The 22,593-nt window shown below is 40.1% G+C and overlaps 1 protein-coding gene across 1 annotated transcript; it reads left to right on the top strand.

The window, feature by feature from the left end:
- Positions 1–307: 307 nt before the first annotated feature.
- Positions 308–22,418, top strand: LOC145121699 (uncharacterized protein C630.12-like). The gene is made up of 10 exons (XM_079057406.1): positions 308–384; positions 467–523; positions 20,838–20,916; positions 21,018–21,106; positions 21,211–21,278; positions 21,359–21,462; positions 21,543–21,635; positions 21,718–21,792; positions 21,940–22,088; positions 22,172–22,418. The coding sequence occupies exons 1-10, from the start codon at positions 308–310 to the stop codon at positions 22,416–22,418; spliced, it is 1,038 nt and encodes a 345-aa protein (XP_078913532.1).
- The last annotated feature ends 175 nt before the right edge of the window (positions 22,419–22,593 follow it).

Below are 22,593 nucleotides of genomic sequence, written 5' to 3' on the forward strand. Positions count from 1 at the left end.
CCCTTTGATGTGGCGTGTATGGAAAGAAGGTGGGACCGGGTTTCTGTACTGAAGTTTGAGTTGACTTTTTCTCTTTCTCTTTCTCTTTGCAAGTTTCATATTATTGTTATTTCTATCAACATGCAATTGTCAAGTTAATAAATCAGATGTATTTCTTGTTATTTACAGGATTTCTTAAAATACAACGAATCATCTCTAATGAAGCTGCCTTGTAAGATATTTGATCCCATTCCACTTGGTGAAGCTGCTGGTGTTGGGAGGATGAAGGATGCAGATTCAGTAGCAATGTCTGAAGGTTCATCTTTATATGATTTGGTTCAAACCTGACATGATTTTGTTTTTGGGTGATTATTTTGATGGTGGCCCTGTTCTTTCCGATGATGAGTAAGGCAAAAAGAACACGTATCTTTATAAATTGTTATAATAGTGAAAAGGTTTGAAGCTGATCTTTTGTTGGGTGTTTCAGATGGCAGGATTCTTTAAATCGGTTCAGACATATTTTCGACCTTAAGAATCTTGAAAGAGCTACTGTGGAAGTTTCCTTCAAACTTCAACATTGGATGATTTCTAGAATACCATTCTACACATGTGGTTTTAATTTTTCAAGAATGGGTGGTAGCATGTTTGTCAAGAATGGATGGTAGCATGTTTGTCAAGCTTAGATGGTAATAGACAATTGAATTCATACATTCATTTGCCTATAAAAGGAAATGAAACCAAGCTTATTAAAAACACCACACCTCAAATTACATCTTCATTTTTCTCTCATATTCATACAAATATATATTTGATATATTTGTTTTTCTTTCCTCTATCTCTGTAAACACTGAATATTATAGTAAATTGGTTCTCGGCTTCCTCCGCCCGTGGTTTTTCCCGATTTGGGTTTCCACGTAAATATCGCGTGTTTTTTTCTTTTTATCGTTCGATTTATTCTTGGTTGATTATTCAAATAGTTTTATATTCCGTTGAATCGCTATCATGATATTTGGGTTTTATACTTCGATCTTGAAGTTATCGATTATTTATTGTAGTCGATTTGTCTACAATTGGTATCAGAGCTATCCGGGTTTTCCGATAACGATTCGTAAAAAACTATTTTCAACCATGTCATCGATGAAGTACGATATTCCTTTACTTGACAGAAACACAAGATTCCCTCTCTGGCAAGTAAAGATGAAAGATGTGTTGATCCAAATGGATCTCCACAAAGCACTATTAGGAATGGAGAAAATGTCGGCAACTTGGTCGACTGAGGAAAAGGAGATGAAAGATCTGAAGGCGTCGTCGCAGATCCGTCTGCATCTTTCTAACGACGTTCTCCAAGATGTGTTGAAAGAGACATCCGCAGCGGCTCTCTGGCTAAAACTCGAGCAGCTACTTATGACGAAAAGCTTGCCCAACAAGCTACACTTGAAGCAACGACTTTTTAACCTAAAGATGGGTGAAGATAGTTCTTTGTCTGATCACCTCTCTACCTTTAAAGAGCTTGTAGGAAATCTGGAGAATATGGACGTCAAATACGAAGATGAAGACTTGGCGTTATTTTTATTATCTTCTCTCCCAGACTCCTACGATCACTTTCGTGACACCATTATCTATTCTCGGGACACTCTTGTCCTTGACGAGGTAATGACTGCTCTTGATTCAAAGGAAAAGATGAAGCAGATAGTTGGGAACAGTAGCAGCGATTCTAAAGCCGAAGGTCTCAACATCAGAGGGAGACCTAACGAGAGAGGTAGCTCTTCACAAAACCGATCTAGATCTAAGTCCAAAGCCAATCGCAAGTATTGCAATTATTGCCACAAGAAGGGACATCTGATCGATGAATGTTTCAAGTTAAAGAACAAGGAGAAAGCAAAGGCAATCGCAAAGGGAAAAACAACCAATAACACCGTTGAAGCCGATGTTGCCGAAACTGGTTCCGATGGCGAGCTTCTATCCGTTTCAGACTACGGTTTAATGACCACGAGTGAGTGGGTACTTGATTCAGCGTGTACTTTTCATATGAGCTCCAACCGAAGCGTTTTTCATTCATATGAAAAGGTTAACGAAGGCCACGTTCTAATGGGTAACGACACTTCGTGTCGTATTATTGGACGGGGTACACTCAGGTTCCGCATGTTCGATGGCGTTGTTCGAACGATTCAAGATGTGAAGCACGTATCCGGTCTTAGGCGAAATTTACTAAGTCTCGGTACTTTCGAGAAGAAAGGTTACGAATTTGTTGGCAAAGACGGGAAACTCCATATTTTCAAGGAAGGTTCTGTGGTCATCCGAGGAGTTAGAAAATCCGCAAACCTTTACATTATGGATGGGCAAGTTATCTCCGGCGAAGTCTCGGTATGTTCTAAATCCCTCTCCAACGCTGATCGCTCTCGTCTATGGCACCTCAGGCTCGCTCACATGTCATACCATGGTGTGAATGAACTAAGTCGAAGGGGGTTGCTCGGGGAGCACAAATCAATCGAACTTGAATTCTGTGAAGATTGTGTATTTGGAAAGCAGAAGCGAGTGAGTTTTATCGGTGGAAAACATACGACGAAAGGGCCACTTGACTACATACACTCTGATTTATGGGGACCAGCGAAGGTTACATCGAAAGGTGGAGCCTCTTATATGCTCACGATCATTGACGATTTCTCAAGAAAGGTATGGTCGTTCTTCTTGAAGTCAAAGGGAGAAGTATTCCAAACTTTTAGAGATTGGAAAGTATTGGTTGAAAAGCAATCAGGTTTTGAAGTGAAATACCTTCGTACTGATAATGGACTGGAATTTTGTTCTGAAGAATTCAACTCCTATTGCCGTAGGGAAGGAATTACGAGGCATCGCACCGTAGTTCATACACCACAGCAGAACGGCGTAGCGGAACGTATGAACCGCACCATCATGGAGAAGGTCCGATGCATGCTATCTCATTCGAAGTTGCCGAAGTCTTTTTGGGCCGAGGCTGCTTCAACCGCATGCTACATTATCAACTGTTCCCCTTCTCGTGCTATTCAAAAGAAGACCCCATTTGAGCTTTGGTCCGGCCAACCTGCTGATTACACGAAATTGATTCCATTTGGATGTCCAGCATATGCCCGAGTTGATAACGGTAAATTGGAACCGAGGGCAATTAAATGCGTCTTTCTCGGATATCCGACAGGTGTTAAAGGGTTCAAATTATGGAGCCCGGAGCTAAGCAAGGTTTTGACATCTAAAGATGTGACCTTCGATGAAAAAGCCATGCTTCATCCTGTCTCCAACATTCAGACCAGAGAAAATGAAAATTCGGAAAAAGACAAAGTTCGAGTGGAGGTGGAGTTTCCTTTAAATTCATCTTTCGAGGACCAGTCTCATGAAGGTGTCGAGGTTTCTCAACCCTCGAATAATCAACATTCCTCTTCTCATGAGCCAGCCGAAGCTCCAAGCGAACCTCACAGTCCCTCCATTGCAAGAGATAGAACTCGCAAACAGATTGTACCTCCAAAGAGATATGTTCAAGCCAATTCTGTCGCTTATGCACTTACAGTTGCCAATGAAGTTGAGTCTGTTCTGGAGCCCACAAGCTACAACGAGGCCATTCAATCCAAACATTCTAATAAGTGGATGGTTGCCATGCACGAGGAGATGGAATCTCTTCAGAAAAATGGCACATGGGATCTCGTTCCAGCTCCAAAGGGTAAGAAGACAGTTAAGTACAAATGGGTCTACAAGTTGAAGGAGGCTATCCACCCTGGTGACAAACCAAGATATAAAGCTCGTTTGGTAGCCAAAGGCTACAGTCAAATCCCAGGTATCGATTATACCGACATTTTCTCTCCGGTTGTGAAACACACGTCAATACGTGTCTTGTTGGGATTAGTTGCCTCTCATGACTATGAATTAGAGCAACTTGATGTTACTACATCATTCTTAAATGGTGTGCTTGAGGAAGAGATATATATGCAACAACCTGAAGGTTTTGTAGCTCCTGGCATGGAAAGCTACGTATGCAAATTGAAGAAGTCTCTTTATGGCCTCAAGCAATCTCCTCGACAATGGTATAAAAGGTTTGACTCATTTATGACCAGTCACAAGCTGAAAAGGTGCACCTACGACAGCTGCGTTTACTACAAAAAGTGTGACGATGGTTCAATGGTCTATCTACTTTTATACGTGGATGACATGTTAATTGCAGCGAAGAATATAAAGGAGATTCAAAAGATAAAAGACCAGTTGAATGCTGAGTTCGATATGAAGGACTTGGGTGCTGCCAAGAAAATTCTAGGAATGGAAATAGTGCGAGACCGTAGTGCAAGAACTCTATACCTTTCTCAACAAAGCTACATTGAGAAGGTTCTGCACCGTTTCAATATGCATGACGCAAAAGAAGTCAGCACTCCTTTCGCAGCCCACTTCAAGCTGTCATCCGCCTTAAGTCCTACCACCGAAGAAGATATAGCATACATGGCAAAGGTACCATACTCCAGCGCTGTAGGATCTCTTATGTATGCTATGATTTGTACACGTCCAGATTTGTCATATGCGGTAAGCATGGTGAGCAGATACATGGCGAATCCAGGAAAGGAGCATTGGGTTGCTGTTAAATGGATTTTTCGCTACTTGCGAGGTACTTCCTCTTTATGTCTGCGGTTTGGAAAAACCGATAATGGAGTACTTGGTTATGTGGATTCCGATTATGCAAAGGACTTGGATAAAAGACGATCGATTACAGGGTACGTGTTTACTTTGGGTGATTGCGCAGTTAGCTGGAAAGCGCAGTTACAATCTACTGTAGCGTTATCCACCACTGAAGCCGAATACATGGCTGCTACGGAAGCAGTGAAGGAAGCCCTCTGGTTGAAACAGTTGATAGGTGAGCTTTCAAACAAGTTATCTGTTAACACTGTTTTTTGTGACAATCAAAGTGCAATATTTCTGACGAAGGATCAAATGTTCCATGATCGAACGAAGCATATTGATGTTCGTTATCACTTCATCAGAGATGTTATTGCTAAAGGCGATATTACAGTAAACAAGATCAGCACCAATGATAATCCTGCTGATATGTTCACTAAAAGTCTTCCAATAGCCAAATTCAAAGCATGTTTGGATTTGGTGGGTGTTTCAGATCGCATTTGAGCCTGATAGGCTCGTGGTGGAGGAAGTATATTTACTTTTCGAAATCAATTTTTTCTCATATGGTGTTTGTAGATTCTTATAGAGATTTGGAGTATGATGAGCTGTTGATAAACTGTTTTGCATGATCATTGTGCAAGTTAAAGTTTTTTCATCCTGTCTCATTTGAAGTCAAGGTGGAGATTGTGGAAGTTTCCTTCAAACTTCAACATTGGATGATTTCTAGAATACCATTCTACACATGTGGTTTTAATTTGTCAAGAATGGGTGGTAGCATGTTTGTCAAGAATGGATGGTAGCATGTTTGTCAAGCTTGGATGGTAATAGACAATTGAATTCATACATTCATTTGCCTATAAAAGGAAATGAAACCAAGCTTATTAAAAACACCACACCTCAAATTACATCTTCATTTTTCTCTCATATTGTGGAAGTTTCCTTCAAACTTCAACATTGGATGATTTCTAGAATACCATTCTACACATGTGGTTTTAATTTGTCAAGAATGGGTGGTAGCATGTTTGTCAAGAATGGATGGTAGCATGTTTGTCAAGCTTGGATGGTAATAGACAATTGAATTCATACATTCATTTGCCTATAAAAGGAAATGAAACCAAGCTTATTAAAAACACCACACCTCAAATTACATCTTCATTTTTCTCTCATATTCATACAAATATATATTTGATATATTTGTTTTTCTTTCCTCTATCTCTGTAAACACTGAATATTATAGTAAATTAGTTCTCGGCTTCCTCCGCCCGTGGTTTTTCCCGATTTGGGTTTCCACGTAAATATCGTGTGTTTTTTCTTTTTATCGTTCGATTTATTCTTGGTTGATTATTCAAATAGTTTTATATTCCGTTGAATCGCTATCGTGATATTTGGGTTTTATACTTCGATCTTGAAGTTATCGATTATTTATTGTAGTCGATTTGTCTACAATTGGTATCAGAGCTATCCGGGTTTTCCGATAACGATTCGTAAAAACTATTTTCAACCATGTCATCGATGAAGTACGATATTCCTTTACTTGACAGAAACACAAGATTCCCTCTCTGGCAAGTAAAGATGAAAGATGTGTTGATCCAAATGGATCTCCACAAAGCACTATTAGGAATGGAGAAAATGTCGGCAACTTGGTCGACTGAGGAAAAGGAGATGAAAGATCTGAAGGCGTCGTCGCAGATCCGTCTGCATCTTTCTAACGACGTTCTCCAAGATGTGTTGAAAGAGACATCCGCAGCGGCTCTCTGGCTAAAACTCGAGCAGCTACTTATGACGAAAAGCTTGCCCAACAAGCTACACTTGAAGCAACGACTTTTTAACCTAAAGATGGGTGAAGATAGTTCTTTGTCTGATCACCTCTCTACCTTTAAAGAGCTTGTAGGAAATCTGGAGAATATGGACGTCAAATACGAAGATGAAGACTTGGCGTTATTTTTATTATCTTCTCTCCCAGACTCCTACGATCACTTTCGTGACACCATTATCTATTATCGGGACACTCTTGTCCTTGACGAGGTAATGACTGCTCTTGATTCAAAGGAAAAGATGAAGCAGATAGTTGGGAACAGTAGCAGCGATTCTAAAGCCGAAGGTCTCAACATCAGAGGGAGACCTAACGAGAGAGGTAGCTCTTCACAAAACCGATCTAGATCTAAGTCCAAAGCCAATCGCAAGTATTGCAATTATTGCCACAAGAAGGGACATCTGATCGATGAATGTTTCAAGTTAAAGAACAAGGAGAAAGCAAAGGCAATCGCAAAGGGAAAAACAACCAATAACACCGTTGAAGCCGATGTTGCCGAAACTGGTTCCGATGGCGAGCTTCTATCCGTTTCAGACTACGGTTTAATGACCACGAGTGAGTGGGTACTTGATTCAGCGTGTACTTTTCATATGAGCTCCAACCGAAGCGTTTTTCATTCATATGAAAAGGTTAACGAAGGCCACGTTCTAATGGGTAACGACACTTCGTGTCGTATTATTGGACGGGGTACACTCAGGTTCCGCATGTTCGATGGCGTTGTTCGAACGATTCAAGATGTGAAGCACGTATCCGGTCTTAGGCGAAATTTACTAAGTCTCGGTACTTTCGAGAAGAAAGGTTACGAGTTTGTTGGCAAATACGGGAAACTCCATATTTTCAAGGAAGGTTCTGTGGTCATCCGAGGAGTTAGAAAATCCGCAAACCTTTACATTATGGATGGGCAAGTTATCTCCGGCGAAGTCTCGGTATGTTCTAAATCCCTCTCCAACGCTGATCGCTCTCGTCTATGGCACCTCAGGCTCGCTCACATGTCATACCATGGTGTGAATGAACTAAGTCGAAGGGGGTTCCTCGGGGAGCACAAATCAATCGAACTTGAATTCTGTGAAGATTGTGTATTTGGAAAGCAGAAGCGAGTGAGTTTTATCGGTGGCAAACATACGACGAAAGGGCCACTTGACTACATACACTCTGATTTATGGGGACCAGCGAAGGTTACATCGAAAGGTGGAGCCTCTTATATGCTCATGATCATTGACGATTTCTCAAGAAAGGTATGGTCGTTCTTCTTGAAGTCAAAGGGAGAAGTATTCCAAACTTTTAGAGATTGGAAAGTATTGGTTGAAAAGCAATCAGGTTTTGAAGTGAAATACCTTCGTACTGATAATGGACTGGAATTTTGTTCTGAAGAATTCAACTCCTATTGCCGTAGGGAAGGAATTACGAGGCATCGCACCGTAGTTCATACACCACAGCAGAACGGCGTAGCGGAACGTATGAACCGCACCATCATGGAGAAGGTCCGATGCATGCTATCTCATTCAAAGTTGCCGAAGTCTTTTTGGGCCGAGGCTGCTTCAACCGCATGCTACATTATCAACTGTTCCCCTTCTCGTGCTATTCAAAAGAAGACCCCATTTGAGCTTTGGTCCGGCCAACCTGCTGATTACACGAAATTGATTCCATTTGGATGTCCAGCATATGCCCGAGTTGATAACGGTAAATTGGAACCGAGGGCAATTAAATGCGTCTTTCTCGGATATCCGACAGGTGTTAAAGGGTTCAAATTATGGAGCCCGGAGCTAAGCAAGGTTTTGACATCTAAAGATGTGACCTTCGATGAAAAAGCCATGCTTCATCCTGTCTCCAACATTCAGACCAGAGAAAATGAAAATTCGGAAAAAGACAAAGTTCGAGTGGAGGTGGAGTTTCCTTTAAATTCATCTTTCGAGGACCAGTCTCATGAAGGTGTCGAGGTTTCTCAACCCTCGAATAATCAACATTCCTCTTCTCATGAGCCAGCCGAAGCTCCAAGCGAACCTCACAGTCCCTCCATTGCAAGAGATAGAACTCGCAAACAGATTGTACCTCCAAAGAGATATGTTCAAGCCAATTCTGTCGCTTATGCACTTACAGTTGCCAATGAAGTTGAGTCTGTTCTGGAGCCCACAAGCTACAACGAGGCCATTCAATCCAAACATTTTAATAAGTGGATGGTTGCCATGCACGAGGAGATGAAATCTCTTCAGAAAAATGGCACATGGGATCTCGTTCCAGCTCCAAAGGGTAAGAAGACAGTTAAGTACAAATGGGTCTACAAGTTGAAGGAGGCTATCCACCCTGGTGACAAACCAAGATATAAAGCTCGTTTGGTAGCCAAAGGCTACAGTCAAATCCCAGGTATCGATTATACCGACATTTTCTCTCCGGTTGTGAAACACACGTCAATACGTGTCTTGTTGGGATTAGTTGCCTCTCATGACTATGAATTAGAGCAACTTGATGTTACTACATCATTCTTAAATGGTGTGCTTGAGGAAGAGATATATATGCAACAACCTGAAGGTTTTGTAGCTCCTGGCATGGAAAGCTACGTATGCAAATTGAAGAAGTCTCTTTATGGCCTCAAGCAATCTCCTCGACAATGGTATAAAAGGTTTGACTCATTTATGACCAGTCACAAGCTGAAAAGGTGCACCTACGACAGCTGCGTTTACTACAAAAAGTGTGACGATGGTTCAATGGTCTATCTACTTTTATACGTGGATGACATGTTAATTGCAGCGAAGAATATAAAGGAGATTCAAAAGATAAAAGACCAGTTGAATGCTGAGTTCGATATGAAGGACTTGGGTGCTGCCAAGAAAATTCTAGGAATGGAAATAGTGCGAGACCGTAGTGCAAGAACTCTATACCTTTCTCAACAAAGCTACATTGAGAAGGTTCTGCACCGTTTCAATATGCATGACGCAAAAGAAGTCAGCACTCCTTTCGCAGCCCACTTCAAGCTATCATCCGCCTTAAGTCCTACCACCGAAGAAGATATAGCATACATGGCAAAGGTACCATACTCCAGCGCTGTAGGATCTCTTATGTATGCTATGATTTGTACACGTCCAGATTTGTCATATGCGGTAAGCATGGTGAGCAGATACATGGCGAATCCAGGAAAGGAGCATTGGGTTGCTGTTAAATGGATTTTTCGCTACTTGCGAGGTACTTCCTCTTTATGTCTGCGGTTTGGAAAAACCGATAATGGAGTACTTGGTTATGTGGATTCCGATTATGCAAAGGACTTGGATAAAAGACGATCGATTACAGGGTACGTGTTTACTTTGGGTGATTGCGCAGTTAGCTGGAAAGCGCAGTTACAATCTACTGTAGCGTTATCCACCACTGAAGCCGAATACATGGCTGCTACGGAAGCAGTGAAGGAAGCCCTCTGGTTGAAACGGTTGATAGGTGAGCTTTCAAACAAGTTATCTGTTAACACTGTTTTTTGTGACAATCAAAGTGCAATATTTCTGACGAAGGATCAAATGTTCCATGATCGAACGAAGCATATTGATGTTCGTTATCACTTCATCAGAGATGTTATTGCTAAAGGCGATATTACAGTAAACAAGATCAGCACCAATGATAATCCTGCTGATATGTTCACTAAAAGTCTTCTAATAGCCAAATTCAAAGCATGTTTGGATTTGGTGGGTGTTTCAGATCGCATTTGAGCCTGATAGGCTCGTGGTGGAGGAAGTATATTTACTTTTCAAAATCAATTTTTTCTCATATGGTGTTTGTAGATTCTTATAGAGATTTGGAGTATGATGAGCTGTTGATAAACTGTTTTGCATGATCATTGTGCAAGTTAAAGTTTTTTCATCCTGTCTCATTTGAAGTCAAGGTGGAGATTGTGGAAGTTTCCTTCAAACTTCAACATTGGATGATTTCTAGAATACCATTCTATACATGTGGTTTTAATTTGTCAAGAATGGGTGGTAGCATGTTTGTCAAGAATGGATGGTAGCATGTTTGTCAAGCTTGGATGGTAATAGACAATTGAATTCATACATTCATTTGCCTATAAAAGGAAATGAAACCAAGCTTATTAAAAACACCACACCTCAAATTACATCTTCATTTTTCTCTCATATTCATACAAATATATATTTGATATATTTGTTTTTCTTTCCTCTATCTCTGTAAACACTGAATATTATAGTAAATTAGTTCTCGGCTTCCTCCGCCCGTGGTTTTTCCCGATTTGGGTTTCCACGTAAATATCGTGTGTTTTTTCTTTTTATCGTTCGATTTATTCTTGGTTGATTATTCAAATAGTTTTATATTCCGTTGAATCGCTATCGTGATATTTGGGTTTTATACTTCGATCTTGAAGTTATCGATTATTTATTGTAGTCGATTTGTCTACAATTGGTATCAGAGCTATCCGGGTTTTCCGATAACGATTCGTAAAAACTATTTTCAACCATGTCATCGATGAAGTACGATATTCCTTTACTTGACAGAAACACAAGATTCCCTCTCTGGCAAGTAAAGATGAAAGATGTGTTGATCCAAATGGATCTCCACAAAGCACTATTAGGAATGGAGAAAATGTCGGCAACTTGGTCGACTGAGGAAAAGGAGATGAAAGATCTGAAGGCGTCGTCGCAGATCCGTCTGCATCTTTCTAACGACGTTCTCCAAGATGTGTTGAAAGAGACATCCGCAGCGGCTCTCTGGCTAAAACTCGAGCAGCTACTTATGACGAAAAGCTTGCCCAACAAGCTACACTTGAAGCAACGACTTTTTAACCTAAAGATGGGTGAAGATAGTTCTTTGTCTGATCACCTCTCTACCTTTAAAGAGCTTGTAGGAAATCTGGAGAATATGGACGTCAAATACGAAGATGAAGACTTGGCGTTATTTTTATTATCTTCTCTCCCAGACTCCTACGATCACTTTCGTGACACCATTATCTATTATCGGGACACTCTTGTCCTTGACGAGGTAATGACTGCTCTTGATTCAAAGGAAAAGATGAAGCAGATAGTTGGGAACAGTAGCAGCGATTCTAAAGCCGAAGGTCTCAACATCAGAGGGAGACCTAACGAGAGAGGTAGCTCTTCACAAAACCGATCTAGATCTAAGTCCAAAGCCAATCGCAAGTATTGCAATTATTGCCACAAGAAGGGACATCTGATCGATGAATGTTTCAAGTTAAAGAACAAGGAGAAAGCAAAGGCAATCGCAAAGGGAAAAACAACCAATAACACCGTTGAAGCCGATGTTGCCGAAACTGGTTCCGATGGCGAGCTTCTATCCGTTTCAGACTACGGTTTAATGACCACGAGTGAGTGGGTACTTGATTCAGCGTGTACTTTTCATATGAGCTCCAACCAAAGCGTTTTTCATTCATATGAAAAGGTTAACGAAGGCCACGTTCTAATGGGTAACGACACTTCGTGTCGTATTATTGGACGGGGTACACTCAGGTTCCGCATGTTCGATGGCGTTGTTCGAACGATTCAAGATGTGAAGCACGTATCCGGTCTTAGGCGAAATTTACTAAGTCTCGGTACTTTCGAGAAGAAAGGTTACGAGTTTGTTGGCAAATACGGGAAACTCCATATTTTCAAGGAAGGTTCTGTGGTCATCCGAGGAGTTAGAAAATCCGCAAACCTTTACATTATGGATGGGCAAGTTATCTCCGGCGAAGTCTCGGTATGTTCTAAATCCCTCTCCAACGCTGATCGCTCTCGTCTATGGCACCTCAGGCTCGCTCACATGTCATACCATGGTGTGAATGAACTAAGTCGAAGGGGGTTCCTCGGGGAGCACAAATCAATCGAACTTGAATTCTGTGAAGATTGTGTATTTGGAAAGCAGAAGCGAGTGAGTTTTATCGGTGGCAAACATACGACGAAAGGGCCACTTGACTACATACACTCTGATTTATGGGGACCAGCGAAGGTTACATCGAAAGGTGGAGCCTCTTATATGCTCACGATCATTGACGATTTCTCAAGAAAGGTATGGTCGTTCTTCTTGAAGTCAAAGGGAGAAGTATTCCAAACTTTTAGAGATTGGAAAGTATTGGTTGAAAAGCAATCAGGTTTTGAAGTGAAATACCTTCGTACTGATAATGGACTGGAATTTTGTTCTGAAGAATTCAACTCCTATTGCCGTAGGGAAGGAATTACGAGGCATCGCACCGTAGTTCATACACCACAGCAGAACGGCGTAGCGGAACGTATGAACCGCACCATCATGGAGAAGGTCCGATGCATGCTATCTCATTCAAAGTTGCCGAAGTCTTTTTGGGCCGAGGCTGCTTCAACCGCATGCTACATTATCAACTGTTCCCCTTCTCGTGCTATTCAAAAGAAGACCCCATTTGAGCTTTGGTCCGGCCAACCTGCTGATTACACGAAATTGATTCCATTTGGATGTCCAGCATATGCCCGACTTGATAACGGTAAATTGGAACCGAGGGCAATTAAATGCGTCTTTCTCGGATATCCGACAGGTGTTAAAGGGTTCAAATTATGGAGCCCGGAGCTAAGCAAGGTTTTGACATCTAAAGATGTGACCTTCGATGAAAAAGCCATGCTTCATCCTGTCTCCAACATTCAGACCAGAGAAAATGAAAATTCGGAAAAAGACAAAGTTCGAGTGGAGGTGGAGTTTCCTTTAAATTCATCTTTCGAGGACCAGTCTCATGAAGGTGTCGAGGTTTCTCAACCCTCGAATAATCAACATTCCTCTTCTCATGAGCCAGCCGAAGCTCCAAGCGAACCTCACAGTCCCTCCATTGCAAGAGATAGAACTCGCAAACAGATTGTACCTCCAAAGAGATATGTTCAAGCCAATTCTGTCGCTTATGCACTTACAGTTGCCAATGAAGTTGAGTCTGTTCTGGAGCCCACAAGCTACAACGAGGCCATTCAATCCAAACATTCTAATAAGTGGATGGTTGCCATGCACGAGGAGATGGAATCTCTTCAGAAAAATGGCACATGGGATCTCGTTCCAGCTCCAAAGGATAAGAAGACAGTTAAGTACAAATGGGTCTACAAGTTGAAGGAGGCTATCCACCCTGGTGACAAACCAAGATATAAAGCTCGTTTGGTAGCCAAAGGCTACAGTCAAATCCCAGGTATCGATTATACCGACATTTTCTCTCCGGTTGTGAAACACACGTCAATACGTGTCTTGTTGGGATTAGTTGCCTCTCATGACTATGAATTAGAGCAACTTGATGTTACTACATCATTCTTAAATGGTGTGCTTGAGGAAGAGATATATATGCAACAACCTGAAGGTTTTGTAGCTCCTGGCATGGAAAGCTACGTATGCAAATTGAAGAAGTCTCTTTATGGCCTCAAGCAATCTCCTCGACAATGGTATAAAAGGTTTGACTCATTTATGACCAGTCACAAGCTGAAAAGGTGCACCTACGACAGCTGCGTTTACTACAAAAAGTGTGACGATGGTTCAATGGTCTATCTACTTTTATACGTGGATGACATGTTAATTGCAGCGAAGAATATAAAGGAGATTCAAAAGATAAAAGACCAGTTGAATGCTGAGTTCGATATGAAGGACTTGGGTGCTGCCAAGAAAATTCTAGGAATGGAAATAGTGCGAGACCGTAGTGCAAGAACTCTATACCTTTCTCAACAAAGCTACATTGAGAAGGTTCTGCACCGTTTCAATATGCATGACGCAAAAGAAGTCAGCACTCCTTTCGCAGCCCACTTCAAGCTATCATCCGCCTTAAGTCCTACCACCGAAGAAGATATAGCATACATGGCAAAGGTACCATACTCCAGCGCTGTAGGATCTCTTATGTATGCTATGATTTGTACACGTCCAGATTTGTCATATGCGGTAAGCATGGTGAGCAGATACATGGCGAATCCAGGAAAGGAGCATTGGGTTGCTGTTAAATGGATTTTTCGCTACTTGCGAGGTACTTCCTCTTTATGTCTGCGGTTTGGAAAAACCGATAATGGAGTACTTGGTTATGTGGATTCCGATTATGCAAAGGACTTGGATAAAAGACGATCGATTACAGGGTACGTGTTTACTTTGGGTGATTGCGCAGTTAGCTGGAAAGCGCAGTTACAATCTACTGTAGCGTTATCCACCACTGAAGCCGAATACATGGCTGCTACGGAAGCAGTGAAGGAAGCCCTCTGGTTGAAACGGTTGATAGGTGAGCTTTCAAACAAGTTATCTGTTAACACTGTTTTTTGTGACAATCAAAGTGCAATATTTCTGACGAAGGATCAAATGTTCCATGATCGAACGAAGCATATTGATGTTCGTTATCACTTCATCAGAGATGTTATTGCTAAAGGCGATATTACAGTAAACAAGATCAGCACCAATGATAATCCTGCTGATATGTTCACTAAAAGTCTTCCAATAGCCAAATTCAAAGCATGTTTGGATTTGGTGGGTGTTTCAGATCGCATTTGAGCCTGATAGGCTCGTGGTGGAGGAAGTATATTTACTTTTCAAAATCAATTTTTTCTCATATGGTGTTTGTAGATTCTTATAGAGATTTGGAGTATGATGAGCTGTTGATAAACTGTTTTGCATGATCATTGTGCAAGTTAAAGTTTTTTCATCCTGTCTCATTTGAAGTCAAGGTGGAGATTGTGGAAGTTTCCTTCAAACTTCAACATTGGATGATTTCTAGAATACCATTCTACACATGTGGTTTTAATTTGTCAAGAATGGGTGGTAGCATGTTTGTCAAGAATGGATGGTAGCATGTTTGTCAAGCTTGGATGGTAATAGACAATTGAATTCATACATTCATTTGCCTATAAAAGGAAATGAAACCAAGCTTATTAAAAACACCACACCTCAAATTACATCTTCATTTTTCTCTCATATTGTGGAAGTTTCCTTCAAACTTCAACATTGGATGATTTCTAGAATACCATTCTACACATGTGGTTTTAATTTGTCAAGAATGGGTGGTAGCATGTTTGTCAAGAATGGATGGTAGCATGTTTGTCAAGCTTGGATGGTAATAGACAATTGAATTCATACATTCATTTGCCTATAAAAGGAAATGAAACCAAGCTTATTAAAAACACCACACCTCAAATTACATCTTCATTTTTCTCTCATATTCATACAAATATATATTTGATATATTTGTTTTTCTTTCCTCTATCTCTGTAAACACTGAATATTATAGTAAATTAGTTCTCGGCTTCCTCCGCCCGTGGTTTTTCCCGATTTGGGTTTCCACATAAATATCGTGTGTTTTTTCTTTTTATCGTTCGATTTATTCTTGGTTGATTATTCAAATAGTTTTATATTCCGTTGAATCGCTATCGTGATATTTGGGTTTTATACTTCGATCTTGAAGTTATCGATTATTTATTGTAGTCGATTTGTCTACAATTGGTATCAGAGCTATCCGGGTTTTCCGATAACGATTCGTAAAAACTATTTTCAACCATGTCATCGATGAAGTACGATATTCCTTTACTTGACAGAAACACAAGATTCCCTCTCTGGCAAGTAAAGATGAAAGATGTGTTGATCCAAATGGATCTCCACAAAGCACTATTAGGAATGGAGAAAATGCCGGCAACTTGGTCGACTGAGGAAAAGGAGATGAAAGATCTGAAGGCGTCGTCGCAGATCCGTCTGCATCTTTCTAACGATGTTCTCCAAGATGTGTTGAAAGAGACATCCGCAGCGGCTCTCTGGCTAAAACTCGAGCAGCTACTTATGACGAAAAGCTTGCCCAACAAGCTACACTTGAAGCAACGACTTTTTAACCTAAAGATGGGTGAAGGTAGTTCTTTGTCTGATCACCTCTCTACCTTTAAAGAGCTTGTAGGAAATCTGGAGAATATGGACGTCAAATACGAAGATGAAGACTTGGCGTTATTTTTATTATCTTCTCTCCCAGACTCCTACGATCACTTTCGTGACACCATTATCTATTCTCGGGACACTCTTGTCCTTGACGAGGTAATGACTGCTCTTGATTCAAAGGAAAAGATGAAGCAGATAGTTGGGAACAGTAGCAACGATTCTAAAGCCGAAGGTCTCAACATCAGAGGGAGACCTAACGAGAGAGGTAGCTCTTCACAAAACCGATCTAGATCTAAGTCCAAAGCCAATCGCAAGTATTGCAATTATTGCCACAAGAAGGGACATCTGATCGATGAATGTTTCAAGTTAAAGAACAAGGAGAAAGCAAAGGCAATCGCAAAGGGAAAAACAACCAATAACACCGTTGAAGCCGATGTTGCCGAAACTGGTTCCGATGGCGAGCTTCTATCCGTTTCAGACTACGGTTTAATGACCACGAGTGAGTGGGTACTTGATTCAGCGTGTACTTTTCATATGAGCTCCAACCGAAGGGTTTTTCATTCATATGAAAAGGTTAATGAAGGCCACGTTCTAATGGGTAACGATACTTCGTGTCGTATTATTGGACGGGGTACACTCAGGTTCCGCATGTTCGATGGCGTTGTTCGAACGATTCAAGATGTGAAGCACGTATCCGGTCTTAGGCGAAATTTACTAAGTCTCGGTACTTTCGAGAAGAAAGGTTACGAGTTTGTTGGCAAAGACGGGAAACTCCATATTTTCAAGGAAGGTTCTGTGGTCATCCGAGGAGTTAGAAAATCCGCAAACCTTTACATTATGGATGGGCAAGTTATCTCCGGCGAAGTCTCGGTATGTTCTAAATCCCTCTCCAACGTTGATCGCTCTCGTCTATGGCACCTCAGGCTCGCTCACATGTCATACCATGGTATGAATGAACTAAGTCGAAGGGGGTTGCTCGGGGAGCACAAATCAATCGAACTTGAATTCTGTGAAGATTGTGTATTTGGAAAGCAGAAGCGAGTGAGTTTTATCGGTGGAAAACATACGACGAAAGGGCCACTTGACTACATACACTCTGATTTATGGGGACCAGCGAAGGTTAAATCGAAAGGTGGAGCCTCTTATATGCTCACGATCATTGACGATTTCTCAAGAAAGGTATGGTCGTTCTTCTTGAAGTCAAAGGGAGAAGTATTCCAAACTTTTAGAGATTGGAAAGTATTGGTTGAAAAGCAATCAGGTTTTGAAGTGAAATACCTTCGTACTGATAATGGACTGGAATTTTGTTCTGAAGAATTCAACTCCTATTGCCGTAGGGAAGGAATTACGAGGCATCGCACCGTAGTTCATACACCACAGCAGAACGGCGTAGCGGAACGTATGAACCGCACCATCATGGAGAAGCTCCGATGCATGCTATCTCATTCGAAGTTGCCAAAGTCTTTTTGGGCCGAGGCCGCTTCAACCGCATGCTACATTATCAACTGTTCCCCTTCTCGTGATATTCAAAAGAAGACCCCATTTGAGCTTTGGTCCGGCCAACCTGCTGATTACACGAAATTGATTCCATTTGGATGTCCAGCATATGCCCGACTTGATAACGGTAAATTGGAACCGAGGGCAATTAAATGCGTCTTTCTCGGATATCCGACAGGTGTTAAAGGGTTCAAATTATGGAGCCCGGAGCTAAGCAAGGTTTTGACATCTAAAGATGTGACCTTCGATGAAAAAGCCATGCTTCATCCTGTCTCCAACATTCAGACCAGAGAAAATGAAAATTCGGAAAAAGACAAAGTTCGAGTGGAGGTGGAGTTTCCTTTAAATTCATCTTTCGAGGACCAGTCTCATGAAGGTGTCGAGGTTTTCAACCCTCGAATAATCAACATTCCTCTTCTCATGAGCCAGCCGAAGCTCCAAGCCAACCTCACAGTCCCTCCATTGCAAGAGATAGACCTCGCAGACAGATTGTACCTCCAAAGAGATATGTTCAAGCCAATTCTGTCGCTTATGCACTTACAGTTGCCAATGAAGTTGAGTCTGTTCTGGAGCCCACAAGCTACAACGAGGCCATTCAATCCAAACATTCTAATAAGTGGATGGTTGCCATTCACGAGGAGATGGAATCTCTTCAGAAAAATGGCACATGGGATCTCGTTCCAGCTCCAAAGGGTAAGAAGACAGTTAAGTGCAAATGGGTCTACAAGTTGAAGGAGGCTATCCACCCTGGTGACAAACCAAGATATAAAGCTCGTTTGGTAGCCAAAGGCTACCGTCAAATCCCAGGTATCGATTATACCGACATTTTCTCTCCGGTTGTCAAACACACGTCAATACGTGTCTTGTTGGGATTAGTTGCCTCTCATGACTATGAATTAGAGCAACTTGATGTTACTACAGCATTCTTAAATGGTGTGCTTGAGGAAGAGATATATATGCAACAACCTGAAGGTTTTGTAGCTCCTGGCAAGGAAAGCTACGTGTGCAAATTGAAGAAGTCTGTTTATGGCCTCAAGCAATCTCCTCGACAATGGTATAAAAGGTTTGACTCATTTATGACCAGTCACAAGCTGAAAAGGTGCACCTACGACAGCTGCGTTTACTACAAAAAGTGTGACGATGGTTCAATGGTCTATCTACTTTTATACGTGGATGACATGTTAATTGCAGCGAAGAATATAAAGGAGATTCAAAAGATAAAAGACCAGTTGAATGCTGAGTTCGATATGAAGGACTTGGGTGCTGCCAAGAAAATTCTAGGAATGGAAATAGTGCGAGACCGTAGTGCAAGAACTCTATACCTTTCTCAACAAAGCTACATTGAGAAGGTTCTGCACCGTTTCAATATGCATGACGCAAAAGAAGTCAGCACTCCTTTCGCAGCCCACTTCAAGCTATCATCCGCCTTAAGTCCTACCACCGAAGAAGATATAGCATACATGGCAAAGGTACCATACTCCAGCGCTGTAGGATCTCTTATGTATGCTATGATTTGTACACGTCCAGATTTGTCATATGCGGTAAGCATGGTGAGCAGATACATGGCGAATCCAGGAAAGGAGCATTGGGTTGCTGTTAAATGGATTTTTCGCTACTTGTGAGGTACTTCCTCTTTATGTCTGCGGTTTGGAAAAACCGATAATGGAGTACTTGGTTATGTGGATTCTGATTATGCAAAGGACTTGGATAAAAGACGATCGATTACAGGGTACATGTTTACTTTGGGTGATTGCGCAGTTAGCTGGAAAGCGCAGTTACAATCTACTGTAGCGTTATCCACCACTGAAGCCGAATACATGGCTGCTACGGAAGCAGTGAAGGAAGCCCTCTGGTTGAAACGGTTGATAGGTGAGCTTTCAAACAAGTTATCTGTTAACACTGTTTTTTGTGACAATCAAAGTGCAATATTTCTGACGAAGGATCAAATGTTCCATGATCGAACGAAGCATATTGATGTTCGTTATCACTTCATCAGAGATGTTATTGCTAAAGGCGATATTACAGTAAACAAGATCAGCACCAATGATAATCCTGCTGATATGTTCACTAAAAGTCTTCCAATAGCCAAATTCAAAGCATGTTTGGATTTGGTGGGTGTTTCAGATCGCATTTGAGCCTGATAGGCTCGTGGTGGAGGAAGTATATTTACTTTTCGAAATCAATTTTTTCTCATATGGTGTTTGCAGATTCTTATAGAGATTTGGAGTATGATGAGCTGTTGATAAACTGTTTTGCATGATCATTGTGCAAGTTAAAGTTTTTTCATCCTGTCTCATTTGAAGTCAAGGTGGAGATTGTGGAAGTTTCCTTCAAACTTCAACATTGGATGATTTCTAGAATACCATTCTACACATGTGGTTTTAATTTGTCAAGAATGGGTGGTAGCATGTTTGTCAAGAATGGATGGTAGCATGTTTGTCAAGTTTGGATGGTAATAGACAATTGAATTCATACATTCATTTGCCTATAAAAGGAAATGAAACCAAGCTTATTAAAAACACCACACCTCAAATTACATCTTCATTTTTCTCTCATATTCATACAAATATATATTTGATATATTTGTTTTTCTTTCCTCTATCTCTGTAAACACTGAATATTATAGTAAATTAGTTCTCGGCTTCCTCCGCCCGTGGTTTTTCCCGATTTGGGTTTCCACGTAAATATCGTGTGTTTTTTCTTTTTATCGTTCGATTTATTCTTGGTTGATTATTCAAATAGTTTTATATTCCGTTGAATCGCTATCGTGATATTTGGGTTTTATACTTCGATCTTGAAGTTATCGATTATTTATTGTAGTCGATTTGTCTACACATATTCATACAAATATATATTTGATATATTTGTTTTTCTTTCCTCTATCTCTGTAAACACTGAATATTATAGTAAATTGGTTCTCGGCTTCCTCCGCCCGTGGTTTTTCCCGATTTGGGTTTCCACGTAAATATCGCGTGTTTTTTTCTTTTTATCGTTCGATTTATTCTTGGTTGATTATTCAAATAGTTTTATATTCCGTTGAATCGCTATCGTGATATTTGGGTTTTATACTTCGATCTTGAAGTTATCGATTATTTATTGTAGTCTATTTGTCTACAGCTACCAATAATCAAGTATACTTCCTTTCAGGAAACCATGATATTGGTTATGCAGCTTATCACTCTCGCATGCCTCAGGTATATATTTTCATATTACATATATATATGAATATATGTTTTTTTCTATTATTGTTAAGGTCATGTGTCATGATTCATAACTTGTTTTATCTACTTAATAGGTAATTAATCGCTATGAAAAGGTATTTGGTTCAAGAAACTATAACTTCACAGCAGGAAAAGTGGAATTTGTTGCTGTTGATGGCCAAAATTATTGAACCTGATTACTTTAGAGAAAATAAAGTACGATTTCAAGAATAGTTTCCAAAATTTTAAAAAGGGTTCTTGTATAATTTATATAATGATGGTTCTATTTTTGCCAGGTCATCCACAACAAAACCAGACCTCTGCTGCATGGAAGTTTGTTACTAGCGTGTCAAGGGGTATGTATGTAAATTGCACTACTTTATCTGATGTATAGTTTTCAATTTAAATTGGAGTAACATTATTTGCATTTTTATAGAAACTCATTCACCTCCAAGGGTTTTATTAACTCATATACCACTCTATAGACAAGATTCAACATCCTGTGGTTCTCAGCAACGTTCTTCCCCAATTATAAATAAGGTAATATAAGTACTTTCAAGTTGCTATTTGTTTCTATATATCTATTTTACTTCTATTAACCTCTCACTTTTCATGTTCAGAGAATTTCTCGTGCTACAGATGACCATGAAATCGTGTATCAGAATTATCTTACAGAAGAAACATCAAACAAGTTATTGGATTATGTCAAACCCGTAACCACTCACTTCATTCCATTAACAAAAAAAATGAAAAATATGTCATTATAATTATAAGCTGTTGTCTCTTGTGTAATAGGTACTTGTTTTGTCTGGACATGATCACGATCAGTGTAGTGTTACTCATTTAGCTGAACATGGGCCTGTATTAGAGGTATATATATATATATATATATATATATATATATATATATATATATATATATATATATATATATATATGGTCCTAATCATAAAGGGTATGTGTCTTTAATCTTTATGATGTCGTGAATTAAAAAAAAATGTGTTGTAATTTGTGTAGGAAACTCTAGGGACAATTAGCTGGCAACAAGGAAACTTGTATCCATCTTTCATGCTACTAACAGCAAGTAAAGTTACAGTTTCTAATGACTGGGATTACGTGTCAACTCATCTGTGTTTTCTTCCTACACAGCTCTTCATTTACATATGGTAACCATATATAATTTTTTGTTTGTTTTTGTGATTTTCTCATGTATTAATAATTAATTAGTTTAGTTTGCTTAAAATCTCAGGTATATCGTGTTATTTGTGGTTACTCTTGTTGTGGTTCTGTTATGGCCTACAAATGGGTTGAACATTCAACTACATATTGGTGAGTTGATGAGTGATATGTTAGGCATCTTCAAAAGTAGCAAAGAGAAAGATGAAGATGAAAACTGTGAGTATGAGATGGTTTGGGATGTAGAAGGGTCGATGCATTTAATCAAGAAAGCCTCAAAGATCGTGCCTACACGTTCAAATGAGAGGGTAGAAAGGTAATTTTCTAAAAACTGCTTCCTGATATGTAATCAGAAGCATGTTTTTATGAGACTTTGAGGATTGTAAGTAATTTTTGTACAACAGGGCTATATATATATATATATATATATATATATATATATATATATATATATATATATATATATATATATATATATATGGTCAGTATAACAGT

Source organism: Lactuca virosa, chromosome 6 (genome assembly GCF_052849685.1).
Source record: "Lactuca virosa cultivar CGN04683 chromosome 6, Lactuca_virosa_CGN04683_v6, whole genome shotgun sequence".
NCBI classification, from domain to species: domain Eukaryota; kingdom Viridiplantae; phylum Streptophyta; class Magnoliopsida; order Asterales; family Asteraceae; genus Lactuca; species Lactuca virosa.

Coding starts and splice junctions, on each gene's coding strand:
- LOC145121699 (XM_079057406.1), top strand. CDS start 308: ATGATTTGGTTCAAACCTGACATGATTTTGTTTTTGGGTGATTATTTT. Junction 21,463..21,542: donor CTTCCCCAATTATAAATAAG/GTAATATAAGTA, acceptor TTTCATGTTCAG/AGAATTTCTCGTGCTACAGA. Junction 22,089..22,171: donor CAGCTCTTCATTTACATATG/GTAACCATATAT, acceptor TTAAAATCTCAG/GTATATCGTGTTATTTGTGG.